General features: G+C 39.7%; 1 protein-coding gene and 1 non-coding gene across 8 annotated transcripts in view; one reads left to right on the forward strand and one right to left on the reverse strand.

Annotated features, from left to right (window-relative positions):
* The first annotated feature begins 3,261 nt into the window (after positions 1-3,261).
* On the forward strand, positions 3,262-3,364 carry LOC118148320 (U6 spliceosomal RNA). The gene has a single exon (XR_004735086.1). It is a non-coding gene; the product is annotated as a U6 spliceosomal RNA (small nuclear RNA).
* A 493-nt stretch (positions 3,365-3,857) lies between these two features.
* ABCC4 (ATP binding cassette subfamily C member 4 (PEL blood group)) overlaps positions 3,858-24,275 on the reverse strand; it is a 291,898-nt gene continuing 271,480 nt past the window's right edge. For 6 of the 7 annotated variants that reach the window (XM_017969971.4, XM_054242433.2, XM_078367131.1 and 3 more), the window contains 2 exons: positions 17,575-17,709; positions 3,858-5,674 (listed from right to left, as the gene is read on the reverse strand). In XM_017969971.4, the coding sequence (XP_017825460.1) occupies positions 5,567-5,674; positions 17,575-17,709 (243 nt within the window). In that variant the 3' untranslated portion in view covers positions 3,858-5,566. Of the gene's footprint in view, positions 5,675-16,729; positions 16,822-17,574; positions 17,710-24,275 lie in introns of all 7 variants that reach the window. The other variant, XR_008475284.2, reaches the window with a different exon arrangement.

Below are 24,275 nucleotides of genomic sequence, written 5' to 3' on the forward strand. Positions count from 1 at the left end.
AGAACATGTGGTATTTGTCTTTCTGTTCCTGCTTTATTTCACTTAACAAAATGACCTCCAGTTCCATCCATGTTGCTGCAAATGACATGGTTCCATTCTTTTTTTTTAATGGCTGAATAGCATTGCATGGTACATATATGTATGTATGTATGTGTATATATATATATATATACATACAATGTTAAAAATGGTCTTTTTCCTTTCTTTTTTTCCCTCCTTCCTCCCCTCCCTCTTTCCTCCTTTTTTTCTTTCCTTTCTCTCCCACCCCCTCCCTCCCTTCCTTCCTTTCCTTTCTCTCTCTCCCTTCCTCCCTCCCTTCCTTCCTTTTCTCTCTCTCTCTCTCTCTCTCTTTTCCTTTCAACAGAGTTTCACTCTTGTTGCCCAGGCTGGAGTGCCATGATGCAATATTGGTTCACTGCAACCTCCGCTTCCCGGATTCAAGCGATTCCCCTGCCTCACCTTCCCTAGTAGCTGAGATTATGGTATGACCTGGCTAATTTTGTATTTTTAGTACAGATGGGTTTCTCTTTGTTGGTCAGGCTGGTCTCAAATTCCCAACCTCAGGTTATCTGCCTGCCTTGGCCTCACAAAGTGCTGGGATTACAGGTCTGAGCCGCTGCCATCAGCAAAAAATTATTTCATCTGTTGATGGAAACTTAGGTTGATGCCGTATTTCTGCTATTGTGAATACTGCTATGATAAACAAAAGAGTGCAGGCATCCCTTTGATACACTGATTTCCTTTGGATAAATACAGTCAGCAGGGTTGCTGATTTGTATGATACATCAATTTTTTCTTTAACTTTTGATACGGAGTCTCACTCTGCTACCCATGCTGGAATGCAGTGGCCTGATCTCGGCTCACTGCAGCCTCTGTCTCCTGGGTTCAAGTGGTTTTCCTGCCTCAGCCTCCCAGGTACCTGGGATTACAGGCATGGCTAACTTTTGTATTTTTAGTAGGGATGGAGTTTCACCATATTGGCCAGGCTGGTCTTGAACTCCTGACCTCAGGTGACCCTCCTGCTTTGGCCTCCCAAAGTGCTCAGATTACAGGCGTGAGCCACCACATCCGGCTGTAAGGTACATCTATTTTTAGGTGTTTTCTTTTTAGAAATCTCTATATTAGGCCAGGCATGGTGGCTCACACATTAAATTCCAGCACTCTGGGAGGCCAAGGCAGGCAAATCACCTGAGGTCAGGAGCTCGAGATCAGCTTGGTCAACATGGTAAAACACCATCTCTACTAAAAATACGAAAATTAGCTTGACGCCTATAATCCCAGCTACTCCGGAGCTGAGGCAGGAGAATCACTTGAACCTGGGAGATGGACATTGTAGTGAGCCAAGATCATGCCACTGCACTACAGCCCGGGAGACAGAAGCTCCGTCTCAAAAAAAAAAAAAATCTCCATACTGTTTTCCATAGGATTCTATTAAGTTACATTCCCACTAACAGTATATCAAAGTTCCCTCTTTTCTGCATTGTCACTAGGATCCGTTATTATCTCATTCTAATAATGGCCCTTCTAACTGGGGAAAGGTGATATCTCATTGTGGCTTTGATTTGCATTTCCTGGGTGATTAGTGATGTTGAGCATTTTTCATTTATTTGTTGGACATTTGTATGTCTTCTTTTGAGAAATGTCTATTCATGCCCTTTCCCTGCTTTTTAATGGAATTATGTGGGTTTTTACTGTTGAGTTGTTGCAGTTCCTTGTATATTCTAGATGTTAGTCCCTTGTTGGATGAATACTTTGCAAATATTTTCTCCCATTCAACAGGCTGTCTCTTCACTCTGTTGATTGCTTCCTTTGCTGTGCAGAAGCTTTTCAGTTTAATAGAGTCCCATTTGTCTATTTAAGTTGCCTGTCCTTGAAGTCTTAGCCATACATCTTTGCCGAGACCAATTCCCTGAAGTTATTTTATTTATGTACCTCATCCCATCTAATACAGATTAAAAAATAGAAAATGAGCAGGTGGAAACTTTGAGGTGATGGATATGTTTATGACATAGAATGTGGTGATGGTTTTATAGGTGATACTTATCTCCAAGCACAAGGCATATACATGAAATATGCATAATTTCTGTATGCCTGTCATACTTCAATAAAGTGGTTAAAAAATAGAATCCAGAAAAACCTCAGAGTTCCTTATTTTTGTACTTATCCTAAAATTGAAGAGTAAGTTGAGGTTTATTAATTGGTTACAAAAAATAGAGACTTTGGCTTCTCAGGTACCAAAACCATCAAATGCATCAGCTGCGACAGGCCACAAAAGACAACACTCACAGAGGCTCTTATTTTAAGAACTCATCAGAAATAATTTCTCACGTAAATTATTCTCTTTTAGAAGGCTGAGGCACTGAATCTGAGATTCTAAAGGAAACACAAGGCCAAGAATAACTTTTTAAAAAGTTAACTCAATTGTGAAGTATGACACATGAAAGTGTTCAATGAATAACAATCTAATCACCACCCAGCCAAACAAACAGAAACATTTTAAGTATCCTAGAAGATTCGTGTGTATTTCTTGTATTTCCCCCAGTTACCAACACCTTCCATTTCCCCAAAGTTATTAACTGTTCTGATGTTGCACTCCTTTGTTCAGTTGTAATGTTTGTGCATTTTATATAAATGGGATCATAAACATTCTTTTGGGTTGGGCTTCTTTGGAATAAATATTATGTCTGTGAAACTCATGAGTTCTTCATGTAGTTCAATTGCGTTCATTGCTGTAGAGTATTTTAACACCTCATGATTTGTTTTCCGTCTGCTGTTGATGAGTATTTGAATTATCTTCAGTTTGGGCTATTAGGAATTATGTTTCTAGGAACATCCTTGACAACACGTCTTGGTGCACATATGTACACATCTGGAGTGGCACAAATGGATCATAGGGTGTGCGGTTTGAGTAAATGCTGTCAAACTGTTTTCCAAAGATGGTTTTTCAATATACGTACACAGCAGTACATGAGGATTCCTGTTGCTTCATTGGCACTTGGTTCTCAGTCTTTTACATTTTAGACATCCCAGTGGGTGTCTAGTGGTAACTCAGAGTGGTTTTAATTTGCATTTCCCTGGTAACTAATAAAGAGTGAGCACTTTTCCAGTTATTGGCCATTTGGATATTCTCTTTTGTGAAATAACCATTCAAATCTCTTGTCCATTTCTCTAATTGGGCTTTCTGTTTTTCTTAATGAGTTTTAAGAGTTCTTTATAGCTTACGGTGCTCGTTCTCAGACTTCAGCCTGCATCACCCTTAGGGTGCTCGCTTCGGCAGCACATATACTAAAATTGGAATGATACAGAGAGGATTAGCATGGCCCTTAAAAAATCACCCTTAGGGCTTGTTAAAACACACATTACTGGTCCCCACCACCAGAGTCTCTGATTCAGTAGATCTGGGGGGAGGCACAAAAGCGTGCATTTCTAATGAGTTCCCAGGTGATGCACTATGCTGCTGGTCCAGGGACCACACTTTGAGAATCATTATTTAATAGTGATTTAAGTGTAACAGCAATAGATGTAACTTGTTAGTTTTGGACAAAATCACCTTAAAAAACTAAAACAAAAACATCAACCATTTAATATTGTTCAAGTCTGAGATATAAGCTAATACTCTTTCTTCCTGGAAGGGTGCAAATGGACTTGCTTAAAATAGCAACTGCTTCAACCTGTCTGAAACCCACTGAAATCTCCCCCTTAGAATATTTGGTACACTTAATTCACCAAGAGAACCGGTTGATGATAGAAGGTATCCTTTGATCCCATATTTTTCAATCTCAGGAGAACTCACTGGCTTTCATCAGCAAGAACAAGAGTCAGGAATCCCTCAAAGCACAGAAATACAGATCTCTGAATGGAGATGAAAACCATCATTTATTTCAATTGAATTTGGTTCTATTAAAAAATTCTATGATAACATTAAAGCAAAACAGGTCATTTATATGACTGTCTTTAACCTCAAAAGACCAAATAAACATATAGACATTTCAAATATAGCTAACGTTTTAACAAACCTCATATGATCACTGCTGTCATTTTGGTCACCTAAAAATACGAACCATGACTATTAATCAACATTTACTGTGTGTGGTTTATTGGACAGACCATTAACCACACATTTCTAAGTACTAGGAGTTGAACAGTCGCTACAGTCAATGCATTTTGGTAGTTAGCTGTGTGTGTGCTTTTTAAGGCTTCACTTAATGAAACATCTGTTTCTCTCTGCTGATGAATCAAAATATTTGCTATATGAAGGGCACACATATGTATACACATAAATGCACATGTGTGCATGTCTATACACATATATGCAATTTCAGGGGGGTAACGCCTTATACTGAGAGGTCATGAGAATTCACGTCAAACCATGATAGTAAAACCTTTAGTAAACTGAACTCAGCACATCACAGTCACCACCATCCAGAAAAATTAAAGGCTCATAGTTCAAACAATGTACAACAGGTCCCAGGAAGTATTGTGGTTTGCTGATTCAATCAACAGAAAGGGCAAATGACAATGCTATTAGTGATCAGAAGTAAACTAACCTGAACAGGCTCATGAAAGTGAACCCCTGGACACATCCTGAGAATGCACTGCAGAATTAAGAGTCAATGCTTGCAACAATTCTCAGTTTGTCTCATCACGTTAGCAAAGCCTGTTCATGCAATTTAGGAAGGATTTCAATAAAGCCTAACCCAAAAGGCTTACAGTCAACAGAGGGTTAGCCTTCCACAAACGAGCAATGCAAAAAAGAATAATGCCATGTATTTCAGGAATGTCAGCTAGAGGTTTGGCCTTCTTAGGACATGTCACGTTGCTGAGTCTAAAACTGCAAGTTCCCATGTCCAAGTCATGCAACTCTAATAATGGTCACGCTTGTGTCCTTCAGTAACAAAACACCTTTAAGGACTTCCATTTTGAGAAAGTAGTATTTTCTCTTCCTTCTCTTTCAGAGCATATGATAAAATATTGTCCTTCTATCCTTTAACCATATATCCATTTTTTTTCTTTTGAGGACAACATTCTACTAAAATGTTGCAAACTTGTTTTGGTTGTTCCTATTGGTTTTAACTGTACTATTTTCTAACAAGAAGTCTTCAGGGGAAATAATGGATCATAGTTACGTCCAAGAAAACAATGAGACAAAATGGCAACTTCACAGTCTTCAAGTAAATAAAATCCCTGATATAACTGGGAATTAACATGTAATTTTGGGGGCAGTAAAAACAACAACAACAATAAAAACCTGTGACAACTATGTCCTACTCCTTTAAAAATGAGCTTTGACTCTGTAGTCTCTTAAGGCACAAAACCTGATAGACAGCATTTAACTGGTGGCCTACACCTCTGATTTGGATTTTAAAAAACAACGGTTGACATTTAAATAATAATAAACATTTTGTTAGAGCTGGAGATCACTGGATAAGTAAGGAGAAGAATTCAAACGAACATCTTGTATGTATAAATATTTTGCTGCTGAAGTAAAAAAAAGTACAATATAGTTTACATAGTCCAAAAACTAGCAGAAAACGCTTTTGGAACACACTTGACATCTTGGTTGGATTCATAGTGCAGTCTCAAAAATAGCTAAGGTCGAGGGCTGTCCACTGGAAGTGTTTGTGACCATATGGTCAGTGTGACCGATATGTGGATAATTTCTTTTGAAGTATACCTGAAAAAAAAAAGCAAGCATAAAAAGAATGTTTCAAAATTTTAAAGTCCTCTTCCCTAAAACAACGCACTTCTGTGTCCACTTCTTCATGGGAAGCAAATCATATCCCTCACTGAGGCACAATTTAAGACCAGGCATGAATACACTGTACAGAGGAATTAGCCCCACTAAAACCCTCAGCAGGGCTGGGCTGAATGCCAAACAACCTGTAGATGCATTTGAGTTCTGATCACTCTGATTCCTAGATATGCTTTATCTCTGTAGTAAATAGACAAGCAGAGTCATTTTACTGACTCGAAACGTAGAGATAAATTAAAAACAGGGTGACAAAGAGGCTGGGAAATCTAGCGTCTGCATGAGGGTTTCTCATTTTCACACATAAAATGAGCACAATAGATTTGGATGTTAATATCAAGTTGTAATCCCTGTATTTTATGAACTCTGATGGACAAGCATTGAAATGCTGGCGTATATGTATGAAACATCCCGGCATTTAATTTGTGCGGCAAAGCAGTTATAGAGCCTATAGAAATGGGGTCTGTGGAGAGTGGTCCACAATAATGAAAAGAGAAGCAAAAGCTTTAACAATGACTCAACCAAGCAACTTCTCTAAAATGTAAGATGATACCAAATAATAGGACAGCTCTTTGCCAAGCCTTTGAGTTCCTGAATTCTAACAATTTCTAGCTGAACTAGAAGAGATACAGGTTTTCTGATAAATGTATAATCAGAACATAAAGGAAATGAAATGCTGTCAAGTTTCTCTGTTCCACAATCAACAGTTTTTAGTAGCTGTATCGTATCTTGGTTCCTTGACAGATGCGCATCACAAAATGAAATAATGTCGAGACTTGTGAGCTCTTATCTCAAAATGTGTTTGGGTGAAAAAGGACTTCAAATGTAATTTTTTTCCCCCAAAGAAGAATGTGAAAAGTTTTGTTTGAGTCTTTAAAACAGAAAATGTAGCAACGATCTGAGGCTGACACGTGTCAGCTGGGTCTTTTAGTCATACGATTCTGGATCTATTTTATAAAACCTGGCTCTGAATATATTTGTGGGTGCTATCAGCAAAGTTATCGCTGAAGATAACAGGCTTCACACACAAAAAAGAAAGTGCTGAGACACCTGCCTGCATGTTAAGTGTACCTTCTATCTCTTTCACGGCTTGCATACTCCTTACTCCAGAAACGTCATTACATATAAAACACTATATATTAAAATGCCACTTAAGGAGAATATAAATTGTCCAATAATGCTGAGATGCCACCAGATGAAATCTGAGGCTATTTCCATTATAATGCAAGTGTTCAAAAATAAGACTTTTGGGGGGATAATTTCATATCTCCCTCTCCCACTTTTAAAGTTAGCCATATTTTGTGTGGTTATAGATTAATGTACTCCGAAAAAGCTATTCCTTAGTGAAACCAAAACCAGCCAAAAGAACAAACAGACATTCACATCAGCTTATACTGCTTGACAGCCTTCTCCAAATAGGCTGGCTCCTGCTGGGTAACCCTCTGATTTAATTTTTTATAAAGAAAATGTTATTTGCCATTTTAAACCCAAATGGTCTTAGCTTCACGGTTTGAACAACTTCGTTAAAAACATACTTCTTGTGCATATAATCTTTGATTTGACCTTTCGTTTTCTCTTCCACTACCAGGTTTTATAACACACTATGGATAACCACACAGGTGAGATAAATATATATATATATATTTTTTTTTACAGTGCAGGTGATGAGGGGAGTTGAGATTATTGAACAACTTTTAGCAAAGCCCTCTTGTTGTAAGCTATGCCTGGGATGGACCAGTCCAGTCCCAGCTCTCTCCTGGGATTCATTGCTGATCATAGAAAAATTACCTAACCACTCTCTCCACCAGCTGCCTTATCTGTAACATGAGATAATAGCTGACATCACAGGAACTGATTAATGGCTACAAACTACAGGCTGAAAACCTGCTGCATCAGTGTTGGGTATCATGATGAATGCTGCTCAGAGAAGTATCTTCTAAGTATGCAGAACATGGCAGTATTGCCCGGCTTGAAGGATGAAGGCAAAGCCTTCAAGGAGTCCCCCGGTGTATCTTTTATCTTTACAGAACCCCAAAACTGTGGCTGAGACAACTTCAACTGAGTGAATATGGTATCCTGGGAGGCAGAAAGGTAGAAATGAAAGATCACAGAAGTCAGAGTATGAACACTTATGAACTGGTGGCTTTGAAAAATTACTCAGGCTGGGTGCGGTGGCTCACGCCTGTAATCCCAGCACTTTGGAAGGCCAAGGCGGGTGGATCACTTGAGGTCAGGAGTTCGAGACCAGCCTGGCCAACACGGTGAAACCCCATCTCTACTAAAAATACAAAAATTAGCCAGGCATGGTGGTGCGCCATCTGTAGTCCCAGCTACTCGGGAGCCCGAGGCAGGAGAATCACTTGAACCTGGGAGGCGGAGACTGCAGTGAGCCAAGATTGTGCCACTGCACTCTAGCCTGGGTGACAAAATGAGACCCTGTCTCAAAAACAAAAACAAAAAAAGTTACTCAGCTTCTTTTATTTCAGTGTTTTCATGCGTCAAAAAGGTGTAACAGCAGATGAGAAGGACTGTGAAGGCTAAAGGAGACAATGCCATTCATGTTTGGGGCAAGAAGAGCATCAGGCCAGTGAGTATGGAACACCTTGTCCCCCTTTTCCTTCTTTTCTTGAGTTTGCTCCATTATAGTTCCTCTAATGTAGGTTGAAACTAAGTTCAGTATTTAAACTCTAGCTCATCAACCAGGCCCCCATAACAGAACTAGATTTTACTAAAATCAACAGAGCAATACAAGCTCCCCAGCGAGGACAATGGAGAGCAACTGGGCTTTGATAGGCATTGCATTCCTGAGACACCAACTGATGTGTTGAATGCTGGCTCAAGACCCTGTCAGTTCATTCTTACTGATGTCTCTGGCCCTAATTCAATCATAGTAACTCTCAAGGCCTCAAGTTTATCATTTGTATAGCTGGTCTAATTTGGTGTCCATGAATGGCACGTATATTGTCAAAGTTAAAGAGTTATGGAGACTTAGAAAGGACTTCTGCTTTTAGGATAATGGAGTAATGAATTTTCTCTCTTCTTTTCCTTTCAGAAATCACTCTGAACATCACAGATATTGATTCATAAAAAATAAGCTAAATCTTTGTGAAATCAGGAGAGCCTGAATGGTAAAATATCATCAAGGGCTGCCATATGCAACTGGATCCAATGGGACTCTGGCAAGGCAGAGAATATCTCTATGAAGAGCAGGCCTTGACAGTCATAGGGGAGTAAACTTCCCCAATTAATGGGAGGAACTCTAAGGTATGTCAATAAAGAATCATATAGAAACATCTTTGACTGACCTATGTACATGGGTGAGGTCCTGGGAGAAGAGAGATTGCAATTGCCCAATTCTGTAAGCTAAGGAGAAAGAAAAGCAAAGCATGCATTCTCAACTTCACACACACACACACACACACACACACACACACACACACCCCCTCTCTGGGTCATAAAGTATTTCTATATTAAGCACAGAAAATTCCCATTAGCCAGAAACAAAGCCCTAGCCACAACTATCCTGCAACTATCTGGTCTAGGAAGAGTTGGTTTTATTCACAGGTGAGCAGTAGGAATAATAATAATAAGAAGAAGAATTTGACAAGTAGTACAGGGTCTGAAAATATACAAATAAGTAAGAAAAGGAATAAGATAAACACATGACAGATGTTAATCACATAAAATTTATGAATATGATGCATTCAAAGAAAATGAAGCAGAATGATCAGGCTGTGCATAACAGAGATATGGAAAAACATGGCAGAGCAACAGAAGATGCTGAAACATGAGTTGACGGTGGTCAAAAGTGAAGCGGAAGAGAAAAGTGAAAATATCAAAGAAATGGACTGGGTGTAGTGGCTTACACCTGCAATCCCAGCAATCTGGGAGGCTGAGAAGGGAAAATTATTTGAAGCCAGAAGTTTGAGGTCAGCCTGGCCAACACAATGAAGCCTTGTCTCTACTAAAAATATAAGAATTAGCTGGGCATGGTGGTGCATACTTGTAATCCCAGCTACTTGGGAGGGTGAAGCATGAGAATTGCTTGAACCTGGGAGGTGGAGGGTGCAGTGAGCTGAGTGCACACCACTGTACTCCAGCTTGGGTAATATAGGAGACTCTGTCTCAAAAAAAAAAAAAAAAAGGAAAAAAACCCCACAAATGGCAGTTCTACTGAAGGCAGCACGAAGATTAGCCAACAGGGAAAAAACTGTATGAGGCACAGAACAGGACTGAGCAAGCAAACAAAATAACTAAAAATTAATGACTAAAAAGGATTAAGGAATAAACAGCTTTATAAAACAGATAAAGGACATAAAACATATACATGATAGATACTTGTAAAGAAGAGAATTTTAAAAATCAAATAAAAAAATTCAAGGATATAATTCAATTAAACTTCCAGAAACAAAAGAAAATTTGAATCAAAAGTCTGGAAGACTACACAATTATGTCCTAGGAAAACTGATGACCCTTTTAGCATGCAAAAAAAAGAGACTTGGCTGGGCATAGTGGCACTCATCTGTAATCCCAACACTTTGGGAGGCTGGGATGGGTGGATCACCTGAGGTTGCGAGTTCGAGACCCGCCTGACCAACATGGAGACCCTTGTCTCTACTAAAAATACAAAATTAACCAGGCGTGATGGTGCATGTCTGTAATTCCAGCTACTGGGGAGGCTGAGGCAGGAGAATCACTTGAAGCCAGGTAGGCAGAGGTTGAGGTGAGCCAAGATTGTGCCATTGCACTCCAGCTTGGGCAACAACAGTGAAACTCAATCTTAAAAAAAAAAGAACCAGTGTGGGTGACATAGTGAGACCTCGTCTCTATGGGAGGAAAAAAAAAAATTTAGCTCCACATGGTGATGTGTGTCTATAGTTCCAGCTTTAAGGGAGGCTGAGAAGGGAGCATTGTTTGGTCCTGGAAAGTTGAGGCTCCAGTGAGCTATGATTGTGCCACTGCACTCCAGCCTGGGCAATAGAACAAGACCCTGCCTCAAAACAGAAAAAGAAAAAAGGCCGAGTTATGTCAAACATGGCCACAGACGTCTCCATATAAACAGACAACACTAGAAGACCTTAGAGCAAAGGCTGCATCATACTAAGTGAAAGAAGGTATGATCCAACAATTTTATAACCACCACTTTAAAAAAAAATTTTATTTTTAAAAAGTTAAGTTCCAGGATACATGTGCTGGTTTGTCACATGAGTAAACATGTGCATGGCATAACCACCAAATTTAAATCAGAGAGGTAACAAAGATTTCAGACATGCACTAAGTCAGGGATCCTAAGCTCCAAGGAACCCTTCCCTTTAAGATGGTATAGAGCACTGCCACGCACAATAATGGGTGGCACATTTCACTATACACTGGGACTTGGCACACATCCACTGTCTATATCTGTATCTATACTGAAAAGCATTTAAAAATATTACCATTACTATGAAAGATACATTGTTACTTTTCTTCCATTCCATTCTTTTCTATTTGATATCTTAAGACAGGCTAGTCATGATGTACTAAATGGATTCTACAGCACCACTAATGGGTTACAGACTGAGGTTAAAAAGTACTGAAAGATAAACTTTAGCTAATAAGAGATGAAGAAAGTATTATTTAAAGTCAAATAACAAAGGCTTAAGTATATTTGAGGTTTGAAGGCAAACAGAAGAAAAACTAAGCTAAAATTTGATGGTAGGGTGGAGAGAGAAGTGTATTTACACTCTCATTGTTTATAATGGGGAGTCAATAAAGAAATAGCATTTACAGGAAACAAAAGGAACACATACAGAGCAATAAGCAAAGAAACAAAAATTACCTACTACAAATCAAATGGTAAAAAGAAAATGAATATTAAAACTGAAAGCATAAAATGACAGAACTAAGATAAGACATACTTACAATCTCAATAAATGTAAATGCACTAAAATCATCTATTAAAAACAAAGGCTAAGATTAAATCTCAGAGTAAAACCTAACCACGTCATACACAGCAGACACACCTTTGGATATTCCAAGACAATTCCATATTTATCAGACAAAGAAAACAAAGTAAAAGCAGGGGACCCAATCTAGTTTTGAACCAGCATGGATTCAGAACCAAAATCATTACATGAATCAAAGAAAGCCATGTTAAAATGGCAGGAAATATAACTCATAATGGAAACCCAAGTTATGAACATCTGTGGACTGAAAACCATGGCATCAAAGTTACCAAAACAACAAGGACAGGTGCTACAAAGAGAAATATGTCTAGTATTAAACTAATTCACCTCCAGATCCAAGTCACAGAAACAGACCAATATAAATAAGGATTAATAAGAATGTAATTAACAAGGTAGTACACCTTTAACAGGTAACATCTTCTTTTCAATGCCAAAGAACATCCAGAAAAACTACCTATAGTAAGACACAAGAAATGAAATTCTGAATGGATAAAAATGATATGGATGACAAGCAATGAAAATGAAACTGATGAGTAAAACAGAAAATAAATGAAGAGAAAAATAAACCCCTACCACCAAAACGTTTTAAAAACTTCCCTCTTCAATAATTTCTGGGCCAGGGGAAATCAAACCCAAAATTGCAGAATATATAAATAAAAAATAAACTATGAATAAAAGCACTACATATCAAAACCTAAAGCACAGGAGAATTCACAGCCTTAAAATTCTAAGGAAGAAAGAAAGAATACAAATGCCTTCAAGAAGAAGAAACAAGAAAAACCAGAAAAGAAAGGTAATAAAGATAAAAGCAAAAATTGATCAACTGGAAAACAGAATATAAGAACTAGTTAAGGCTGGGTGCGGTGGCTCAAGCCTGTAATCCCAGCACTTTGGGAGGCCGCGGTGGGTGGATCAGGAGGTCGGGGGATTGAGACCATCCTGGTCAACATGGTGAAACCCCGTCTCTACTAAAAACTACAAAAAATTAGCTGGGCATGGTGGTGTGTGCCTGTAATCCTAGCTACTCAGGAGGCTGAGGCAGGAGAATTGCCTGAACCCAGGGGGCGGAGGTTGCGGTGAGCCAAGATCGCGCCATTGCACTCCAGCCTGGGTAACAAGAGTGAAACTCCGTCTCAAAAAAAAAAAGAACTAGTTAAAAAAAAAAAAAACCTGATAGATCATTCACCAGTAAAAAAACAAAAATATCTAATTTAATTGGAAGTTAATTGGGAAAAATAAAAAGTAAACAGTAGAAAAACTATAAATACTAGGTTGCCATCAAAAATGAAGTAACTGGCCAGTTGCAGTGGCTCATGCCTGTAATCCCAGCACTTTGGGAGGCCAAGGTGGGTGGATCATCTGAGGTCAGAAGTTCGAGACCAGCCTGGCCAACATGGTGAAACCCTGTCTCTACTAAAAGTACAAAAAAATTAGCCTGGCGTGGTGGTAAGTGCCTGTAATCCCAGCTACTGGGGAGGCTGAGGCAGGAGAACCACTTGAACCAGGAGATGGAGATTGCAGTGAGCTGAGATTGCATCACTGCACTCCAGTCTGGGCAACAGGAGTGAAACTCTCTCTCTCTCTCTCTCTCTCTCTCTCTCTCTCTCTATATATATATATATATATATATATATATATATATATATATACACACACACACACACACACACACACACACATATATACATACATATATATACACACATACACATATATATGTGTGTTGGGGTTTCATAACTATATACATAGTGTATATATATATACACATTTTTTTTTGAGATGGAGCTGGCTCTGTCCCCCAGGCTATAGTGCAGTCACATGGTCTGGGCTCAATGCAACCTCCAACTCCCGGTTCAAGCGATTCTCCAGCCTCAGCCTTCCGATTAGCAGGGATTACAAGCAGGTGCCACCATGTCCAGCTAATTTTTGTATTTTTAGTAGAGACAGTGTTTCAACATGTTGGCCAGGCTGGTCTCGAACTCCTGACTTCAAGTGATCCTCCAGCCTTGGCTTCCCAAAGTGCTGGGAGTACAGGTGTGAGCTACCACACCCGGCCAGGATTTCATAACTTTTGAGTTGTATCTGGTGATTTAATGGGTATGGAAAGTGGCACCTCTGTTATACACTGGGAACCTCAATTAGGTCTACTTCATCAGGGAAGACAGTGATTGACATATACCCTGTGTTATGGGCTGATTTGCATCCCCCTAAATTCCTATGTTGAAGTCCTAACCCCTATTACATCAGAATGTGACTATTTGGGGAAAATCTTAAAAAATGTAATTAAGTTAAAATGAGGCCTTTAGGGTAGGCCCTAATCTAATATGACTGGTGCTCTTAAAAGAAAGAGGTGATTAGGACACAGACATACACAGAGAAAAGACCCTGTGAACACACAGCCATCTGCAAGCCAAGGAAAGAGATCTCAGAGGAAAGCCACCCTGCTAACACTCAGATCTCAGACTCTAGCACACAAGTGTGAGAACATAAACTGCTGTGGGTCAAGCCACCTGTCCTACTTTGCTATGGCAGCCTGAGAAAACCAGCGCACCCTTCAGCTTTATGTACCTGAAAAGTACTTTCTGAACATTCTGAGTCATCTGCCAAGGTCAGTCAAAAGAAAGACTCAGCTTTGCCTGTACCAGCATTTTCAGGAAAGCAACTACGTGGTCAAGAATACGTGACTTGGAAGTACCTTTTCCCAGATGTTGAGTTTTCTTTTCCAACAAATGAATTCTAATCTGTGAGAGCGAAAAGCTTGTTGATTTAGACTAATCCTCACGGCGTTACAGTTCTGAATGATGCCTTGATATTTGATGCTTGCACATTTAAAAGGTTGACACTCTGACAGCTTGCTCTCCTAAGAGGACCAAGTATATGCAGAAATGTCAAGAAGATATTCAACTTGGATGAGAATCAAGCTGTGTATTTCCTTGTGTCTTTCTGAAGAGGTGATCTGAGCCAGTGGTTAGGCAGGACTAAAATCCAGGAAGGAAGTGCTGCCACTGTGTGAATTTGGGCAACTAGCTGCATCTTGGATACCAAATGAGACAAGGTGCAGCGTTTTCAGGCTTGACACAGAACACCACCTACAGGGACCAACTCTCCCAGCAATCAATCTACCTTCTGTTCTCCACGGACTAGCTGTGTGTCCACCTGAGGACTCACAATCCAACTTCCTCGGCAATACAGCCAGACTTACAGACTGCTATGAGGATTAAGTAGAATCATACATGCAAGAACTATGCAAACAATGTAAAATAAATTATAAGGAACTACACAAACGCAAGTTATCATTAATACTGTTGAATTAGATGGAAGATTACTGAACCAGTAATCAAGATTTTAAATTCTATGACCAATGTTCCTTTCTACATGTATGTTATACTTACATTAAATATTGATTAATAAAAAAGATTCCTAATTCTGTCTCTGCTATAAATTAGTCTAGACCCACTTATTTCTTGGGGCCTTAGTTTCCTCATCTGTAAAACAAAGGTGAACTATATTAGCTCATGTTAGCTGGCGCGTGCTAAAATTCTTGGCCTATTTCTTATTACTCCGTGCCTTGATAATACGTAACATATTTTTTAAATGAGTACTTTGATAATATAGATAGGGACACATCTCTTTGATGTGAAATGCCTGAGGTATTGAAGAACAAAAAGGGTTTTTGAGGTTCCTGGCTCTTTTGTGAATAGATTATTCAGGGAATCCCAAATGACTGATCGAGTTTTATGAGGGAAGCTTTGACTGGGAGATACTCTAGAAGATAAAAATATTCTGTAAATTTCAGGTATAGAAGAAATACAGTGCGCCAAGCAGAGCATCCCTCTTTATTCATACACAATGTGATTCTTATGAAAATTCAGAACACAGATTTTGTCGACCCTAAAGACAGGCTTGAATCTGGACTCTGCCGATAATTCTGCTAGCTATGAGACTGTGGGCCATTACCCGTCTTCTCTATGCCTCAGCCTCTTAAACAGGCATAATGAGAAGTACATAGTGCACATCTGTAACATCTCATCATCATCATGGCCATCAGGGCCCAGCACGCCAATCAAATCTCTACTCTGCTCTATTCTTGGGTTTATATTGTCAATGACAAGGGGCATGTTTAATGTATTCATTAAAATTCAAAGAAATATCCTACAGACAGTGGAAAGGACAATTCCTCACTTCTATGGAGAATGAGATGAAACAGGGACTGAAGGGAACCTAGGTTTTATTTGGATAAATCTTTAATACAGAAATACTGTTAGATACGGGAACTTATATTCTTTTTCTTTTTTTTTGAGATGGTGTCTTGCTCTGTCGCCAGGCTGGAGTACAGTGGTGTGATCTTGGTCACTGCAACCTCTGCCTCCCAGGTCTAAGTGATTCTCCTGCCTCAGCCTCCTGAGTAGCTGGGATTACATATGCCACCATGCCCAGGTAATTTTTGTATTTTTTTTTTTTTTGAGACGGAATTTTGCTCGTTACCCAGGCTGGAGTGTAATGGCGTGATCTCGGCTCACCGCAACCTCCACCTCCTGGGTTCAGGCAATTCTCCTGCCTCAGCCTCCCAAGTAGCTGGGATTACAGGCACGCGCCACCATGCCCAGCTAATTTTTTGTATCTTTAGTAGAGACGGGGTTTCACCTGACCAGGATGGTCTCGATCTCTTGACCTCATGATCCACCCACCACGGCCTCCCAAAGTGCTGGGATTACAGGCTTGAGCCACCGCGCCCAGCCAATTTTTGTATTTTTAGTAGAGACGTGATTTCACCAAGTTGGCCTATATATTCTTATTTTGTTGTCTATAATAGATTTTTTAAATATTTTATACAAACAAGCAATTTTATTGTACCTACAGTGTTAAAAACTGAAAAATATAGAAAACAATGAAGAAGGAAAATCATAGCCATATTATAATGCCTCGAGATGAACAGTTTGATAGGAGCCCCACCATGTACTGCTGGAAGTTTCATTCCACCCTAAGCCAAGAGCAACAGATGTTTCTTCCCTCCCTCCATCAATACAACTCTCACCTTACAGAATTATAAGAAGGAATTACAGGTGACCACGTGACATTTGGCTGTGACCGCGTGACATTTGGCTAAGTCCTTAAACCAAACTGCATCTGTAGAATGAGATACTTCCACATCACCATCGTTGGAAAGAGATCATGTAGCCTGTGTGTCTTTAGTGCTGTATAAACCTTCAAGGACTATACCGGCTTATAGCTTTCACATGTTATAAATTCCCAATTTGTCCTGATGGCAACTGCATCTTATAGAAGGTAGAAGAAGCATAAAGGGCTCCATGGGCCTGACTCTAAACAACAAAAATGAGGGGGAAACCTAGGGTGACAGAGTATTATGTAGGAGTTTCCTTTACAAATAATAAGACAAAAACCAAAAGCAATCCACACATTTTTCTAGGTAGATCTTTCTAGAACAAGGAACAACATTCCACACTTTTTGCTCAAACTCTTAAATCTCCTGTATGCACCTCGACAGCATTTGCCTGCTGAGAATGAAATGCAGTGGGTCTGCAGAATATGAGCACAATGTGCTCTATGCCTTTTTCTAAGAGAATCTGAACCCACAGAGTCTAAATGTGTAGAAAGTCCGGTCTAATATCTCTCTTCTTCTTGGGCACACCTGCATGCACACGTGTGTGCACAACTCAACCCCCAGTGTGTTTCTGCCAACTCTCTGCAGACCTGACTTCAGCCTGGGATGTGCCGTTAAGACCCAGCCATGAAGCTTTGTCTCTGCAGGCTTATAATTGAAAAGGGTACACAGTGCTTGTTACCATACCCACGGTGCCAAATTGTGTGGAGGGAGCCACTGAGACAAACTTTAATTACAACTCCTCGGAGTGCGCTCACCTGTTTTGCTGTTTCAGTGAGGGCAGCGGCTTCTGCCTTGCCCAGCTGTTGCACCATCTTGTAAAATAGGCTCTCTTTATTTTGCAGCAAAACATATGGCTCATCATATTCTTTCAGTCTTCCTGAATCTAAAACCTGTTAATCAGCAGAAAGAAACCCATTGAAACACAATATTTTGCAGTAACATATTATAACAGAGACAATATTTCAGAAAGGGGCAGGAGAGGGAGAGAATCTGTTTGGGTGGTAGGTCTGGATGGTGTTTAAATGGTGTGATTACCCTGTTTTACGAAGCAAACAAAGGCTAACCTGACCTTTTATTATTACTATAATGTTATAGGAAAGGAAGAAAATGTAAGTTCTAGACTATGATTATGGGCTCTCAGCAGTCCTGTGGCATTCTGTATTCTGCCAAAGGCATTTTGGGTTCTTATCATTACTTAGTGCTTTTAATTCTCAGACTCTCAGCATTGAGGGGTAAATATATGATCAGAGTTGAGAAACTGCTTGACTTAAGAAAGTCAAACACAATTTATCTAAAAGGTAGAGTAATGGCATAAAAACCACATGGCAGAGACCTGACAGTAAATTAATTGCAGAGCCAGTTTCAAAAGGAAGAAAATGCTCTGGAATTTCTTTAAGGTCCTAGAACACGTCAGCTGCTAAGAGGGGCTAAACCCTGGATGGTGAGGTGAAGGTACACTCTGAAATCGGCTCTGCGTATACTTTATTATTCCGAGAGAGAAAGGCTGGCCAGAAAAGCTGTTACCTAAGCAGCTTTAGCATAATTGCTCTCTGCACAGAAGAAATCTCTAGAAATCCAATTTTCTCTCTGGATAAGACTAAAGAAGCAATTAAGAAATTGAGCTCCAAATTCCTGTGATCACAGCCCACATGGCACTTGGGGCAGCCCAATCTGCACTGCTGAGGGCTGAATATCTGTTCTCCCAATCACCTTTCTTTGCTTCTTTCTCTTTCTTTAGCTGTTTGCCTTTTAGCTGCTTTATTGCTCATTAATATGTCCACTGGAAATTGAAAGAGAGAGGATGGGGCTCTTAACTCTGCATTTCTACTTATTAGTGGCTTTGGTTAATGGTTTCAGAGGGAAGAAAGAGTCTGAACAATTGGCCCAAATGACGCACCTAGAAAAAGAGTTCTGATGTTAAGTGGCACTTAGTTCTTCATTTAGAGTAAATTTATCTTAAGAGAATATACTGAACCTCCAAGCAGGACACAGGTTGTTTTTCTACTTGTAGACATTGCAGTTAATTTTGCCCCATGGTATTTAATCGGACACATTTATTAAGCCTCATAAAGAGCATTTTCTTGTTAATCTTTTGTTTACTACTGTAAATCACTGCTAAGGGCAGCTTTCTCAAAGGAGTTCAAGAATAATTGAATCTGTCACATCCACATAATAATTAAAATGTCCTATAATTTGGCATGCCAATTTAGATACCCCGAATGTGTAATTTTACTTAAGCATAGCATTACAGAGCATAACCACTCCTCCTGAGGATAAAGGAAAAAAATCTGCAGTTTAAAAATACAGGCCTCTCTAATGCTAAAGGCTAAATAAACAAGTGAATCGAATTACTTTCTAAAATGGTGAAGTTTTAGTCTGCAAAAGCAACAAGTAAACCTTTAAATGTTATTCTCCTAGCGTTGATAGAGAGTTCTCTGTAAAGACTTTACATCATGTTTAATGGAAAGGAAGTCCTACCAATATTTGGTCCTTGTCCAAATTCCTACTAAATTTATTCACATTTGAGTGAATAGTAAATCTTTTCAATTCTCTCTTATTGTCTGAAAACACAATGATACTGAGACTAGTAGTTCTCAAAATTGATCGGAATCTAAAAAGGCAGAGCCAGAAAAAATAAACAATATTCTCAAAAAGCATTATTATTATTAAATAAAAATAACAGAAAGATCATGTTGGTCAAAATACTTTAAGCCTTGTAAATATCAACAACTTAGCAACTGCATTTGTTAGGAGAGTTTTTGAGTTTAGGGGTGATAGAACCATGACTCTAACAATTTATCATAACGTAAATTTTTAACTTCTACAAGATTTCACAGTTAAAAAATACAAAATAAAACTGATTTCTTTAATGGTGTTTTGATAGACATTAAAACAAAATATAGGCCAGGCATGGTAACTCATGCCTATAATCCTAGTACTTCAGAGGCCAAGGCAGGAAGATCACTTGAGGCCACAAGTTCGAAACCAGCCTGGCCAACATGGCAAAACCCCATCTCTACTAAAAATACAAAAGTTAGCTGGGCATGGTGGTGTGCAACTGTAGTCCCAGCTACTTGAGAGGCTGAGGCATGAGAATCACTTGAACCAGAGGCAGAGGTTGCAGTGAGCCGAGATCAAGCCACTGCATTCCAGCCTAGGCGACAGAGCAAGACTCTGTCTCAAAGACAAGAACAAAAACAAATAAAAAATAAACCCAAAATGTAGTATCTTAAAATGAACTGGAGTATCATAGCTGCAGATGAACTCACAAGGTTTGAGACATGGCATGCCTTGGCAGGTAAATATAACCTAACAAAGAGTACGGCTACCATAAAAGCGGTGAAAGCACCCCATATCGAAAGTATCAGTTTTTGAACTTGAAAAGGAAAATCAAATGGATTGAACATTCTCTGCTTTTACAATCACCACTGAAAACTCCCCAAATAGAATGGATCAGGTAGATAATTTCCTTCCTTCCATCCATTCATCTAATATCAAATGAATATCTATTTCCAAAATACTGTCTCAGGAATGGGAGTTTCAAAGATGAGCAAGAAACAGTCTATCAAGATGCTGAGAGCCAGAGATAAACATGAAAGTATAAATAAGTTAAACAGCTTGACCTAGGCTGCGTAAGTCAGATGATGGCAGAGCTGGGATCTGAACCCAGGTATAAACCTGTCTTCTTTCCTCTTCATGTGAGTTCCCAGAGATACACTATTATTTACTTTCAGTTTATTTGTTTTCAGAAGTAAAATATTGGCAATGAGAACTGTAAACAGTTAATTTTCTAAGATATCTTTTTATTTGGACAATAACTTTGTATATTTTAAGAAAAATATGCCTATAAGCATAAAAAATTCACCTATTCACTTCCCACTGCAATTTGAGTCCTATTAAACCCAGAACTCAAAATTCTTTACTATGTGCCTGCTATACACTCACAGAAAAAGAAGATAATTTTTTTTTTCTTTTTTGAGACAGAGTCTCACTCTGTCACCCAGTCTTAGAGTGCAGTGGCATGATCTCGGCCCACTGCAACCTCCACCTCCTGGGCTCAACCGATTCTCCAGCCTCAGGCTCCTGAATAGCTGGGGCTACAGGTGCACACCACCAACACCTGGCTAATTGTAGAAATGGGGTTTCGCCATGTTGCCCAGGCTAGTCTTGAACTCCTGAGCTCTAAGCGATCCTCCCACCTTGGCTTCCCAAAGTGCTGGGATTACAGGCATAAACCACTGTACCCACCCCAAGAAAATGAATTTCATTAAAGTTTCAGGATTAATAATGAGCAAGTGACACTTGGCCAGAACGTACTGGTGGAAAATGGAAGTGAACTTTCATGAATTCCTAAATTTATTCCACACACATTTATTGCATACTTACTGCATTCATGTCATTATGCCAGAGGCTGTGGAAGAGGCAAAGATGGGTAAGTCCCAGCCCCTGCTTTCAGAAGCCTACACTCAACAAACAGAAGAAAATACTCAAGTCACTATAATTTCAGAAAAAAGGCAAAACAAGCAGGAGTTTAGCAGCAGCAGAGAGGTCAATTCTGGCCAACACTTTTGAGGAGGAGCTTCAGGGAGGATAGAATACCAAACTGGGCTTGAGGAATGGAGAGATTTGGACACGCAGAAACGGAGGTGGAGGTGAAGGATGGGAGGACGGTGGTCATTCCCGATGCAAGGAATGACATGAACCCAGAGGTCTGAAGGCCTACCTATCACTTCCTCAAGGGCAGGGTTATGCGATTTCTCTTGTTCACTGTTGCATCTCCAAGGCCTGGCATTGCACGTGACGTGTGAGCAGGCACCCCATGCACACTGGCTAAAAATTATATACAAAAGAAGTGAAATTCAGGGCACGATTGAGTGGCTGACCAATGGTGCAGTCTGGTAAAGACCACAGAGTGAGGTCAAGCAGAGAAAGAGTCTAGCTGGCCCTGGGACGCAGATCAGGAAGGAGATATAGGGATGCCAGGATTCAGGCTATAGCCTTGGAGGACCACACGCCTCAAGTTGATGGCGATAGATGAGAGAGAGAAAAGTGAAAGGCAACAGAGCAGGAATGAGGGTGGAGACTTGACTCATAAATTAAATATTGGAAAAGAGAAAAGAAGGGACAATCAGATACTCCATGGGCCAAGTTAGGATGCACATGGAAAGAAATGCTAAGAATAGAACTTGACCTGCTTAGCCTTAATACATGTTGAGTATACTTGGGAAATGCTTGGGACCAGAAGTGTTTCAGATATCGGATACTTTTGAATTTCACGATGTTTGAATTATACATACTTACAGATTCAGCATACCTAATCCGAACATCGAAAATCTGAAATGCCCCATGAGCATCTCCTATGAGCTTCAAATCAAAGCTCAAAAAGTTTCAGATTTAGGAGCATTTCAGATTTCAGATTTCAGATTAAGCAATTAAATCTATATTTACTGATTTGACCAAAGATTCTAGATCTTTTACAACAAAATAAAGCAACCCTGAATTTTCTTTTTGTACAGAAAAAGGGGTATAATCTTGAATTTGTATCTTCGTGTCTTTCATATCTATATGAAAACAGTTCTGAAACCTCCTGCTCAGTCCTCACCTTTCCTCTACTCAAGTAAAACCATAAACTAAGCCACTCACTGATACTGGTCCCACAGCCCCAGGATCTCTTCAGCAATGCAAACCTCAAATCACTTGCTGTTCTCCAGAAGGTCAAGGAAAAACACATTATATTGGAATACATTAGTCAGTTACTCAGTTACATAAGCTCAAGGAAGATGTGTTTATCAAGCCTGCATATCTGCAGATACTCCAGGTAGCTGTCCTAGATATAAAAATTAAATGAACCAACTGCAAAACAATTTAATCCATTTAATTGTCAGGATGCCACTGCTGATAGTGGGGTGGTGGCCTCAGGAATAGGAGAGGGGCAGGACAGCATGAAGGATAAAGCATGATCATAGGAAAAGAAAAGCTTGGAACAGCTTTCACTATGGCAGCAAGCAACAAAGAGAAACACGCTTAGCAACAAGCAGAATGAGGATGGGAGGATTCCCATTTCAGAGGTCGGCTCTGGGCTGCCATGACGAAGAGGTGTACGGAGAGTCATCTGATGTTGGAGATTCATTTCCTCACTGGTAAAATGGGTGCCTGTGACTCTTCTCTAGGATAAGATACTATGGCATGTGGCAAAGATTACTCAAAATCCTGTAGGTCTTGAAACAGAAAATGATTCTTCCCACTGTGGAAGATGAAAGGTAGGTCCCGATGACCCACTCAGCCACTTCCCTAAAGCTCTGCCATTGCATGTATTTCTTCTCCCAGTTTGCGCTTTTTTTTTTTTTGAGATGGATCTCACTCTGTCACCCAGGTTGGAGTGCAGTGGTGTGATCTTGGCTCACTGCAACCTCCGCCTCCTGGGTTCAGGCAATTCTCCTGCCTCAGCCTCCCAGATAGCTGGGATTACAGTACATGCCACCACACCTGGATAATTTTTCTGTATTTTTAGTAGAGATGGGGTTTCACTATGCTGGCCAGGCTGGTCTCGAACTCCTGACCTCAGGTGATCTGCCCACCTTGGCCTTCCAAAGTGCTGGGATTACAGGCATGAGCCACCACTCCCAGCACTAGTTTGTGCTTTCTATCTTAACTCACATTAGTTCTTTGCCTCCATGAACACTTTAATTAAATCTCTCAGCATATTTTTAAAGAAGTAATTTTTCCTCTTCTAAAATGTTCTCATTGTGGCCATTGTCGGCTTCTTAAAGAAAACTTCCATGAAGGTGAAACATAGAATTTAAATAAAACTCAAGTTAGCTTTATGTTTCTCCAGCTGGGTCTGTTAGTACAAGTTTTAGTTTGTTTTCTCTGAGAAAACTCTACTAAAAAGAGATTTGCATTTAGAAAGAAAGATACACATTATAAACCCAAAAGATTGCCTACAAAGAAAAGAGCGACAATCTGAATTTCTCAGTCTTGGTTTTGGTTCTCCGTAATTCACTCTCGAAGAATTCTCTAACGGCAGATTCACTTACTCCTCGTTCACCAGTGCTACCAGGGAGAATCCAGAGCATTGTAAGGACAGTGTGGAGGGACTGGAGAAAAAGGCTGTGCTATCTGTTGAAAGGAAAACAGGTCACAAGAAACCAGCTAATCCAAAAACTATAGGGAGGAAGCTGTCTTTAATGTAGAGATAGTGGCATGTGTCAGAAAAAAGAGGATTTCTAATTTGTCTGTCTTGCTCTACTGTTTTGTGGCAACTGAGCAAATGAAGAAGATTAAATTAGCTTTCATTAAGACTACACCATGTTTAATAAAGTTAACATTGAGAGAACATCTTCATAAAATAAAATTTGAAGCCTAACACATGAATGGCGCTTAATGAACCAAAACTGGGTAAATCCCTTTGGAGAGTCAACACATAAACAAAGCTATTAATTAGGTCACAGTTATT

Source organism: Callithrix jacchus, chromosome 1 (assembly GCF_049354715.1).
Source record: "Callithrix jacchus isolate 240 chromosome 1, calJac240_pri, whole genome shotgun sequence".
Classification (NCBI taxonomy): Eukaryota; Metazoa; Chordata; class Mammalia; order Primates; family Cebidae; genus Callithrix; species Callithrix jacchus.